Below are 12,773 nucleotides of genomic sequence, written 5' to 3'. Positions count from 1 at the left end.
AAAAAAAACATGAATGAACACCTTTCAGTTATCTCTCTAAACATGAAATCAACACTGCTAAATGTTGAACAATGCTTGTATTTTCCCCTAGGTTGCCCTTCTGGTTGGAGGCGGTACAAGGACCATTGTTATCTCTTTGAGCAGACCTTTTTAATCTGGAATGAGGCAAAGGTTGTTTGAAGCATTATATAATCATTTACCTAACAAACAAGTCAGAAAAAAGGGAACATTTGTGGAATCAATTTGTGCAAATTAGTCTTAAAATTAACTTATACTAACACTGTAAAATGCATGCAACTTTTATTTGCTAGCGAAAATTATTCGTCAGTTTCGAGATGTACTTTTATTCAAGAAAATTAATCGTCGGGAACATTTTGTTGGCTTCGTTGCTAACGATTCTACTGTCATGGTATATTAAAAGAATGATTAACAGACTTGACGTTATGTTTTCTTAATGCCACAATGCTTAAATGTTCAACCATCACTTGTATCTTTTAGTTCTATTACAGACCTATTGTATTAACAACGGAGCATATCTGGTTAAAATTGACACCAAAGAAGAAGATGATTGGATTGTTGAAGAAATATCGTTGCGCAATGGTGGTAAGCAATTCATCTAAATGAGTATATACTCTTGTTAAACATGTTGCATACACAGCTGTATATTACCTATTTCCCCGTTATGAAATTAAAAAAATGCATGCATTCATTTTAATACAAATAATATATTAATGCTAAGGAATTGCAATATGCACTTTACATTGACTGATTTTTTCTCCGCGTTAAGTATTTCAAACTAGTTTATTTTGGAAATCTCATCAACTGTTACATGTAATTTCTAAAAAATATATAATTATCTTAAAATACAGGTAAGAACGAAAATCAGTACCTTGGAGCAATTTCTCACGCACAACTTGGTGTGTGGAGATGGAGTACGGACAATGTTCTTATATCCTATAGCAATATCTGGCCAGGTCAACCAGACCTTTATGACATCAAGAGATGTATAGTTCTAGACTGGGATGCCACACATGGGACTCACAAATGGGGGGACACAAGATGTCTGATGACAAGAAAGTTTATTTATCATGTTTATGAAAAAGATTTGTGAACTGTAATATAGTTCCCATTATGATAATGACTAATCCGTCAAAATCATTGAAACGGAATAAAATGAAAATTTGATCTAAAACTTATCAAGATACGTTCATTTTTAGCTCTTCTGGTCAGAAACCAGAAGAGATTTTGCGATAGTAATGCGTCCGGCGTCCGTCCGTCTGTCTGGTCTGCCTATAAACTATTTTTCAAAATGCTACTCCTCCTACAGTTTTGGTCTGAATTTAATATAACTTGGCACACAAGTAGACTACACTAAGATACATATTTTAATATGCTACTCCTCCTACAGATTTGGTCTGATTTCAGTATAATTTGGCACACAAGTAGACTACACTAAGATACATAATTCTGTGTATCGGTTTTTGATTTCGATGAACGGTGTTGTCGTTGTTACTAAAAATAGAAATTTCTGTGAAATATTTTTAAAATGCTACTCCTCCTACAAATTTAGTCTGATTTCAATATAATTTGGCACACAAGGAGACTACTCAACTAGAGCAAAGCTCGTTGCACAGCAACGAGTAGGTCTTCCGTCCTGTTTGACAGGAAGTAGTTTTCGTTTTTAACGAATATGAGAAAAAACGCCCCAATATTAGTTGAATCCTCAAAATCTATGTTAATTAATGCAAAAATAAGCCATTTTTTGCTACTTCCGGTTTGACCGGAAGTGACGACGACGGACGGAAAATTTATTTTTATGTTCCTTGTGACGTAAGATACCCCAAAACTTGTCAAGAATGACCAAAATACGCGTTTTCCGACTACTTCCGGTTTGGGCAGAAGTGACGTCATCGGACGTATTTTGACGACTCCCGAAGATTAAGCTTGACATTTTGAACAACATTGCTTCTTTGATGTATTACAAATTCTCATTACTTTTTTAGATATTAAGGAAAAACTTATGGCCCCTACAGACCCTTGATTTTAGGGGCCAGCTCTTTTTTCGAGATATCATTTGAAAGATCTTGGAATTCTACACTTCTTTTGTTCTATATGTTATAACAAAATATTTCAAAGTAAAAAGATATCATAGAGAAGGTTGTTAAAATTTTGAAATTAGCGATAGGACAATTTTCGGGCCATAGCGAGCGCCGACGCGCGGCACTCCCGATAAAAATGAAATTCATTTTGCACATCTATAGACTTAGGATTATCATACCTGAAATTTTCACGTTTCTATCTTAAGCCAGTTTTTAGAACGTTCGCGGACAACCTGACCCTTCAAAAATCATAAAATCGACAATATTTCCGGACCGGAAGTGACGTCATCAAAACGGAAAAAAAATGAATCACGTTTAAGTAATGTTACATAAGTCCTGAAATTTTCATGGAAATCCGCCGAGCCGTTTTCGAGAAATTGCGGTAAGAAAAAAAAAGAATAACTAGGAGACTTATTGTTCACAGAACAATAAGAGGTCTTTCCACCTTCTTTGAATTTCAAATTTGTTTTATATCTGACTCCTTAAAATTATATTCCATGAAAAAGAAACCAGCATTGTCTTAAAGCACAGAAAAAATAAAATTAAAGAAAAAATTGGAATGACCTTGACCTTTGACCTTGAAAAAAATATTCAAGGTCAAAGGTCAAGGGTCATAATGCAATTGACCCCATGCTTCTATGACTTATAGTTTTCAACTTATAAGGTTTAATAGTAAGTACAAAGAAGTTAAAGGGCAATAACTCATATAAGGGTCATGAGATCCTTTCGCACTTATACAGTGAAGTTAGGCGTAAAGACTCTTAAGACATTTGTGAAGATTTGGTGACTCTACGGTCTATAGTTTCGGAGGAGTAGCGAAAAATAGGTTTTTCACACAAGGGGCAATAACTTTAAAAAGGGTTAATGTTAGGGGACAAGAATGAAATCTTTGAAATAGTTTTAAAAGTACATAGTAATGATGCATAGACATTAAGTATATGTTGAAAGACAGAAGAGAAACAAAAAGAGCTAAATTTCTCATTTTTGGAATGACCTTGACCGTTGACCTTTACATGAATTTTAAGGTCAAAGGTCAATGAATCTTATGCAGTTGGTCCCATGTCTCTATGACTTCTCGTTTTGAAAATGTTTAATTATTTGTAAAATTCAAAAAGTTTCAGGGGCAATAACTCATTGAAGGGGTCATGAATACTTTTGCAATGAAGGATTTAAGGTTTTCTTAATTAGTCTAAGACATTGGTGAAGGTTTCATTCCTCTACGATTTACGGTTTCGGAGGAGTAGCAATAACAAATATTTTTGTGAAAGGGGCGGTAACTCCAAAAGGGGTCGAATTTCATATACGCAGGGTCAAACGAAAAAATCATTTAAGGAGTACATTCATATGAACAATAGATCTCTTCAATAACTTGTGAAACAAAAAACCATTCGGCGGAAAAATAATAAAAATAATAATAATAAACAGAACAATTTCAATAGGTCTTTCCACGGAAAGGTGGAAAGACCTAATAATAGGTAAGAAAAAAAAGTGAAAAAAAAAACGAAGAATAACAAGAAGGTCTTCCGCTGAGGACGGAAGACCTTAATGATAATAAGAAACCGAGTAAAAACAATATGTTCCCAAACTCCGTTTGGGGAACATAATTACTGCCAATTTGGTTTAAACTGCCTTGTTTTAAGTTGTATATGCTTTTTGATCAACATATCCAAATGTTATTTTTAATTTCCTTCTTTTTGTGTAAAACTCTTGTATCATCATATTTAAAATGAGTGGCAAAGAGAAACATCATAAACACATGTACATTAACACATTCTTGTTATGCAGTGATAAACGAGATCCCATATTGTGTTTCAAATATCTAATTAATACTTCAAAAGTACAGTGTATGGCATATATCTGAACAAAATTTTAGAGCAAAAGTCAAAATATATTGAGATATTAGTGTATAAAGTTTTGAATTGAAAGCTTTCCATTACAGTATTAAACATTTAATAACAGGTGTAACATCTTGATCAACTCGTGCTAATATGTGTTCATTTTAACTAACTCCATGGAATCTGTTTGTAGAGATGCTGCCATGATGTCCTTCCGTCGGAGAATTAGTGGACTGAGCGCGGAACAGATCCGTATGATTCCCAAGGAGGAGCTGGAACTGCCGCCGACGATGGAGGACTTCAACAACGCCTGCAATCAACACCAATTAAGCGTATTAACTTTATGAAATAAAACAGTCTCAATTTATGATGCAATATATAATGCAATCCGCACCTTGAATATGCTCTGCCATATCAGATTGGTCATTTTGGGCATCTTTATTTTTCATTTCTGTTGATTTTTCTGCTCGTTGTGCTGTTTAACTTTCTGTACAATATTTGCCAAATTGAAATTTTTCGGGAAATTCTTCACACCCCCAGTGGGAACCTGGACGTCAGTCCGACATTGTGGGCATGTCACCGTGGTGGGACCACTGCTGTGTGTTAGGTCTTGTAGGCATTCTGTACAGAAGCTGTGGAGGCAAGGTAACGAGATGGGACAGTCGTACAATTCCAGGCATATTGGACATGTCAACTCGTCATCAAGATTAAAGGAGCTCATCTTATGCCTGAGAAAATACATATGAGTACTTAGGCAAAAACATAAAATCCCCTGCTCTTTTTCAGATATATGAATTGCTAAAAAAAATAATAAAATAAAATAAACAAACTAGAGGTACTGTGAGCAATGAGCTCACTAAATGATATTCCCGCCTCCCATATGAATATAATGGCAGTGTCCATGTTCGCTATGGGAAACCCAAAATGTGTGTCGGATCATAAAGTAAAAAAGGAGGTCACAATGGCAATATGCAGGCACGTAGCAAGTGGGGGGGGGGGGGGGGGGGGGGGGGCAGGCTTTTTTCCCCACTATTACCTTTTCAATATAAAATGTCCATTGAAAAGATGGTTGCCCCCCCCCCCACTTTTTACCAGAGTCTATTCATACCAAGGAATTATGGGAAAAAATTGGAAGTGAAAAGAAGTTGGCCTTGAAAAAAGTTGGCCACTAACACCCCCCCCCCCCCCCCCCCCCCCCCAGGAAATTGAAATTTCGAGTTTGGGCAATTCCTAATTTTCCCGTTTTTTTTTTTTTTGCTTGTCAACTTATTTTCGGTAAGTTAAAAAAAATTTTCTCAGGGTGGCCCCCCCACTTTCAAAAACGATGCTACGTGCCTGATTAAACTGCCTTTTTATATGTCATTCAAAAGTTATCAAAAGAACTATATGCGGTATATTGCATAAACTAGTCCGATTTTATTCCTTTTTTAGAAAGAGGACAAAATGGACAAAATTTCAATGATTTTAGCTTTAAAATTTATAGAGCGCAAGTTTGATCAGAAACAATATTGACATATTTCATTGAAATTATCATTCTACATATTATATCAAAATATTGATCCTGAACACACATGCGCTTGGTGACTTTTACTCAAAATATTGACGAAATATGTACATTTTTCTGTAAAATTCATAAAAAACTGAAATTTACGTCATATTTGTGACGTCATTACGTACATATGGCGTCATTACTTATGAAAATATTCAGTGCTTTGAAGTCAACATATACTCTCCTGTTTTAGAACTTAATTAAATATATCTCCATCAAAGTTTAATTTTGGGGGCAAATATTGCTTATTACCGAATAATTTTTGAAAAATAGGTCAAACATGAAGGTTATGGTCAAGGGGTAAAAAATCATAGCATGCTCAGAGACAACTTGTCACAAGTAATGCACATATTTCGAAAAGTGATGACAGGTAACATTTTAAGATATTAGGTCAAGGTCACAGGGTAAAAAATTAAAATATACATATACATATATAGAAAGATATTTCACAGGTGATATACATTTGTAATATGAAAGCTGTATCTTTTCTCATTCAAAAGTTCTGACCAATTTAAAGCAATGTTAACATTTTTAATCAATATGTCAAACTTCAAGGTCAAGGGGTCTTTTTACAGCTTTTACAAAGTATTTTATGCTTTCTGACCCCTTCACATCAAGTCTGACCTATTTTCATAATATTTTACACTACTTTTACCTCAAACTGATTAAAATCAAATCTTTTGATCCGCTCCCGTAGATCGCTACAATTCTTAAATGGCTATTCCTCTTGCTAAAAACTTATGCCTTAAGCTAACTGGGTAGAAAACCAGGTACATGTACTTGTAAGTTTCAATCTATTTCTTACTTCTTATAGTTTCCCCTATACCTCAACACAATGTATAAGTTATCAGATCTTACCAGCTAACATTCGGATTTTCCTGTACAATGTCTCTTTCCAGATTCTCCACTAGATCTTTATCATATCCAGTAGGATCAAACTTCTTTTCTCTGTCATCTTGCTAAATTAATAAGAAATATGCCTGATTAAAAATATGTAAATTGTCATGAGCAAACATATATTTCATATATCATAATTCTACCTTTTTGCAAACAGTCCTTAAATATGCTATTAATCATAAACACTTATTTAGATGAATTTAGTGAATGATGATATAAAGGCCTGGATTTTCTTCACCTGTGATTTTGATATTACATTTTGTATATATATCCAATATCAACATTTTAAATACCCTGGTACAGGGCTCGACATTAACTTTTTTCCTACTTGTCCATTCGGACAAGTGACCAAAACATTTACTTGTCCAAATTTCAACTTCACTTATCCAAAATTTTTCAATAATGTTCAATAGTTTCAACTTAAAAATTAAAATAAAGTCCATTTATTTACACATGTCATGCGCTTGATTGATTCTTGATGTTATTGATAAATGCAACAGACACATAAAATGAAATTTAATTTAGGCTTTCTGTCCTGACAATAGCTGCAATAAAGTAGCCCTCTCCGGCATTTTTTTTTTTTTTGTGGGAGAGGGCTACAACTCCTTAGGATCTCCGTAATGGTGCAGATGCGGCAGTGATTCACTCCCGCACGGATTTCGGCTAAAATCATCAGTAAGCAGCTATTTTATTAACATCTCTTACCTGGACTCCAAAAAAGTAATTATGCAAGACATAAATCGATCCAAACATATTCACAACGACCCATGTATCGGTCATTTTTCATGTATGTCAACATCACAACTTGAATTTATCCGCTGTGTTTACTGACCTTGATAGATTTTATTTTGGGACAGCCAATATAAATTTAGAATCTATAGGAGCTGATCTTTTAGGAATTCCCTTATTTTAAGCATACATATCACTGTTCGCGTAAAAATTAACAATTGAAATGGTTTTATTTATAATATTTTTGTGATACATTTCAGCACAGTCGTTTATAAACATCGACATTTGCTTTTTTTTAGTTGTTCTAAATTTCAAGGGAAAGTCTCAGTACGTCACAAGTGAACTGTCATGGCTGCTGCTGATAAACATGGAAATATATTTTACATGGTTTTCGAGTTTAGCGGGCTATGTTGTTGACAGTGAATAAAAATTCAGTCTTATAAGAAGTAAGTTGAATGTTAAATTAATTTATTTTGCCTTCAATCGCCCGTATTTAAAAAATAGATTTGCACCATTACGGAGATGCGATGGAATTGTAGACATCTCCAGAAAACATCAGATAAAAAAAAATCGGAGAGGGCTACATTATTGCAGCTATCCTGACAATAACATAAAAATCCGCAAGTGAACCTGTCAACGATCAAACAATTCACACTTTGGTTTGTATCTTGAGCCTTGTATCCAATCGCAACTTCTCGGGCCTTTCCGACTAGCGGAAAAACGACCTCGAATGTATATGGTAGCCGCCATAACAACCCTCCTTTTTCACGATCTTGGAAATAAATGCATGGAGACCTTTTATCTTTGGAATTTGGAGTTTAACTTTATTCAATGTAATGTTATTACCTAAAATATACCATAGAAGGGACTTCTAACTCCGTCTAACCTATATTTGAATAAACAGGAAATGTATAAATTTTTAACATCCGGTGATGTTAATACATTCGAGGTTGTTTTTCCGACCTCTGACGGAAAGACCCGAGATGATGCGATTGCCTTGTATCTTCTTTGACTTTTCAGTAGTATGCAATTAGTGAACTTCGATCCCGATCGAATGTGAACTCAATATTAACATAGAGATACATATCGGGATCAAAGTTTAGATTTTATGTACAGCTTCCGTCTTTAGACTACCGATTTAGCTTTCAACAGTCGTTCTTTTTATTATTTAGAAACCCCTTTACACTAAAATGCATTTGTCTAATCGGACAAGTGCCCAGCAATATTCACTTGTCCGTATTTATTTTTCGTTGGTACCGGACAAGCAGACAAGCATTAATGTCGAGCCCTGTGGTAATATGAAAGTGAGTTGGAAAACTCTTTTTAACTTCAAACTTTGAATCATTTGATATTTTATATGTTTGTCCCAGCACTTTTGCTATACACACTTTTTTCTTGTTGTCCTTTTGCCCTGGTCCTCCCCTCCCCTGACCACTGGGTTGACTGGGCCCTCTCCTGTCCCCGTATCCAGGACGGCTGGGTGCTTGGCGGTTTCTGCTTGGTTCTGGTTTCCTGGCTGCTCGTATATTAGGACCAGGTCTGTAAAATTATATATGTACAAACTATATTTAAAAAAAAACAAAACAAGCTTTACATTTCTAAGAACTAGTTTTTCACCAATATGGTACCATGAGATAACACATTTTTTTTTATTGATCAATTGAGCAATATGCTCCTAATCAGGAAGGAAATAATAAAATTTTCTGTTATTTTATATGCATTATCTTGTACATGATAAACCTGCATCAACCAATCACTGATCCTGTAAGTGAGATAACCCATACCTGTGTTCTACAGGGGTTGGTGGTGGCCATACATCAGGGTCTCTTGTGGGCTCCTCGTGTCTGGAATAATCATTTCTACCAAAGTTTCCAAAGGGGGACCCAATTTCCTGGTTGTCATAGTTGTAAGCTGGTTGTCTGGTGTTTGTCGTCTTAAAGCTTGCCAGTGTAGAACAAATCTCCTTTACTTGATCACACTCAGAGGTTATCATTTCTCTGGCCTGTTCAAAGAAAAAATATACATAAATCAAACGTAAAGATCTAGCTAAGTGTAGATGTCTTTCAAAAAAGCTGTAATATCTAACTCTTTCATTATCTGTTTTGTGAGTTATGTTGTGAGCATGTGATCAAGCATGCATTGTTAGCTTGTAGCTATGCAGCAGAGAACTTTTTATTTGGATATCTACACTTCAAAACCTTTATATGAAAGCAACTAATGATCATACATGTGGTAAAATTAGGCAATGTAACAGTAAGGGAGAAAATGCGAAGAACCAGGACTGGCCTCCTGAACTTTAACCAGAAACATGCTCAACCATTAAGCCATCTGACCACAAGCAGTTGAAGTTGAATAACAGTCATAATTCGATCTGTCTAATGTTTTAGATCCTGCAGCCCGGTTCATCATCATGTCTTGTAGGTCTTAAATCTGTCACTTATACAGAATAAAAAGGAAGAAAATCAGTATTACACCCAGAAGTGACTGGTGACACACCTGTCAGGGAAGAGCCTTTGAGGAGAAAGACATTTAGAGGGATCTAGGGAGGAATGTGGTTCTCACTCAGATTCGATAGCCAGTCACCAGATAGCTCAATTAGTAGAGAACCTGACTAGTGATTCATAGGGCCCGGGTATGAATTTTGGTCTGCTTCCATTTTTCTTTTCGTCAGTTAGATTTTAAATGAATACCCCGGCCTTCAGTACCTGCATCCATTTCCTCTGTCTGTCTGGGTCTTTGATGGCAGATAAGTACTTCTGAATTATATAGTGAATACATGTACAGAATATAAAAGAAATGGTTGAACAATTACCAATTTCAGATTAAGAAATTTTTAAAACATCGCTAAATAAATATTGCTAAGGTAATTTGTTTTGTATGCAGCATGATACATTTTATTTAATTTGGCCTAGCATCTGTGGATGGATTGTTTTTTTTAAATATTGAATTTTTTTTTTATTAAATTCACAAATACAACGTCCAATGCAGTTTTCAAAAGTGAGATCAGCACCTAATTTTAACATATTATTACAAGCATTTACAATTAAAGTAGTCAATATTATATACCTAAATAAGAATACTTGCAATTACAAAATGAGAAAAAATCAATGTTTTTGATTACACAGGCAGGAACTGATATTACAAGTGCTAACTTTAACACCTTCTGATGAAATAGAAATATCAATACTCTGACAATAACACCCCCCTCAAAAGTACTCTTGCCTGTTTGACCCCAAACATTACAAAGAGTATGGCCTCTTACAACATATCCTGCCTACAAAGCCTGGATCTACCGATCTCAGACTTTCTTGTTTTATTTTGTCCATCCGATTTACCCCTATTCCTAGAGGAAATGAATTAAGAATCTAAAAAACTCTCTTATTAAATGTAACGGTTACAGCTATTTATCTGATACAGGCTTACTTGCCAATGGATAAAATCATCAATAATGCCATATTTCAAGAATTTAACTGCATTAAAATTAACCATCTGTTGAATACTGAACTCATGGACTCCCCTTTAGCCATGGCCATGTAAGCAATCTACCTTCATCTGTATCAAATTTGTCAGACATCCATCCATCCCCATCCCTATCTGAGTACCCCCTCCAATCTCTCGTCCTGTCAGAGGAACTGAGTCTCTCCATAATACTGTATCCATTCCTCATACTCTGTCTTGTCAAACATCAAAACCTTTTATGCCCCCCCCCCCCTCCTGTCCAATCTTTGTCCTCTCAAACATCAAATCCTACTGTGACACCACCCCTTCCAATTTCTGTCAAAACAGACTCCTCATCCATTCTCCTTGTACTAATATACCTCTTAACCTGTACCCAATGCAGTCAGTTTATATAGGGAAAGTCTCTCAATACACTTACCTTGGTTTCCCCCCCCCCCCATCTTTCAAGTAACCCCTCCCCCATATATGAAATCCCTTTTGTCATCTTGTTACAGTATTTAAGGATTCAATACTACTAGCATTGTATGTGCACAGTTTCAAAGTACCGGGGGTATCTGTCAGAATTTTATGATAACACTCATTTACAAACACAGAAGAACTGACCTTGGGTGTGGCTTCCACAATACTCAGTCCCATACTGCCCTTGACCTTGTTGAAGGACACTGTGGCTATCTCAGGTTCCTTTGGTAACTGTTGCTGTGGACGATCTCCATGGTGACCAGCCTGTTGTTGTGGGGGCTGATGGGGTCCCTTCCTAACAGCCTGTAAGTTGTAACAAATAACAGTCAGTACAGAATGCATTAATGTAAGACGAAAAATAATTCTTACAATAAAACATTGAATAACTGGCCTTCTTATGTCTAGGATGGGACCAAAGTTTAACTGCTGCCTTCTGCTGATTTCGAAGATTGAGAGAGATTTTACACAATTCATAAAACATCCTTCAGAAGCATCAGAATGAAATGTTTTAAGTCTCTAGAGTTTATATACCTACACAAATCAAATAATGACGACAGCCAGGGGGATCAATGGCCAGATTCATCAGTATTTGTAATGTACCAAACATCAATAAAAAGGCCAATCCTTGGACTTTATTATACTAACTGTACTGTGGCATACTCCGATTCCATGTTAAGCCTCTATTAATACAGAGTCATGTTCAGAAACATTTGTAGCAAGAGAACATCAACCATTGTAAAATACCAGTTATAACGACAAGCAAAGAAATCGATTTTTTTCTTTTCATGCAAACTCCTATATGTACAGCTACTTGATCCAGTGCAATACACAACAGAAAGTTCACTGTATATACATACATCTTTGACAAATTGGAATATTGACTGTTTTATAAGGACAGAGAGACAGTTATTTATTATCATACCCTGACTGTGCTTACTATTTCTAATTATTGCATGCAGTTTATACAAGCAAATTCAAAGAATTGTGGTCCCTAGCTTTCGTTGTCTTTGTGGGCGAGATATTATTTTATAGGGTCAAGGTCAAAAGGTCAAAGTTTTTGGTATCCCATGAAAGGTCTTGCCACAAAGAATACATATGTTTAAAATACAAAAGTCCAAGTTTCTACCATTCAAAGGTTGTGACCGAGGTTAAAGTTTTTAAAAAGTAGTTAAAACTCCAAGGTCAAAGGGTCAAAGTTCTTGGTATGCAATGAAAGGTCTTCTTACAAGAATAACACATGTGAGTGTATAAAAGCCATAGCCCTTACCGTTCAAAAATTATGGTCAAGGTTATAGTTTTTTCATAAGTACGTAAATTTCCAAGGTCAAGGTCAAAAGGTCAAAGTTGTTGGTATCCAATGAAAGGTCTTGCCACAAAAAATACATATGTGAAATATAAAAGTCCTTGAATCTACTGTTCAAAAGTTGTGACGAAGGTTATAATTTTTAAAAAGTAGTTAAAACTCCAGGGTCAAGGTCAAAAGGTCAAAGTTTTTGGTATCCAATGAAAGGTCTTCTTACAAGAATAACACATGTGAATGTATAAAAGCCATAGCCCTTACCGTTCAAAAATTATGGTCAAGGTTATAGTTTTTTCATAAGTACGTAAATTTCCAAGGTCAAGGTCAAAAGGTCAAAGTTGTTGGTATACAATGAAAGGACTTGTCACAAAGAATAAACATCTGAAATATGAAAGTCCCAGTACCGGTACCTACCATTCAAAAGTTATGGCCAAAGTAAAAGTTTG

The 12,773-nt window shown here is 35.4% G+C and overlaps 1 protein-coding gene across 1 annotated transcript in view; it reads right to left on the bottom strand.

The window, feature by feature from the left end:
- Positions 1 to 4,332: 4,332 nt before the first annotated feature.
- Positions 4,333 to 12,773, bottom strand: part of LOC134279971 (afadin-like) — a gene marked incomplete at its 5' end in the record, with an annotated part of 31,768 nt that continues 23,327 nt past the window's right edge. Inside the window, 5 exons of the mRNA XM_062762379.1 lie at positions 4,333 to 4,662; positions 6,342 to 6,442; positions 8,498 to 8,648; positions 8,894 to 9,111; positions 11,172 to 11,330. Of these exons, the coding sequence (XP_062618363.1) occupies positions 4,380 to 4,662; positions 6,342 to 6,442; positions 8,498 to 8,648; positions 8,894 to 9,111; positions 11,172 to 11,330 (912 nt within the window). The remainder of the gene's footprint in view (positions 4,663 to 6,341; positions 6,443 to 8,497; positions 8,649 to 8,893; positions 9,112 to 11,171; positions 11,331 to 12,773) is intronic.

Source organism: Saccostrea cucullata, unplaced genomic scaffold (assembly GCF_032062105.1).
Source record: "Saccostrea cucullata isolate Sc308-1 unplaced genomic scaffold, CSIRO_AGI_Scuc_v1 ctg12597, whole genome shotgun sequence".
In the NCBI taxonomy this organism is placed as follows: Eukaryota; Metazoa; Mollusca; class Bivalvia; order Ostreida; family Ostreidae; genus Saccostrea; species Saccostrea cuccullata.
This window is presented reverse-complemented; position numbering and strand designations above follow the sequence as displayed.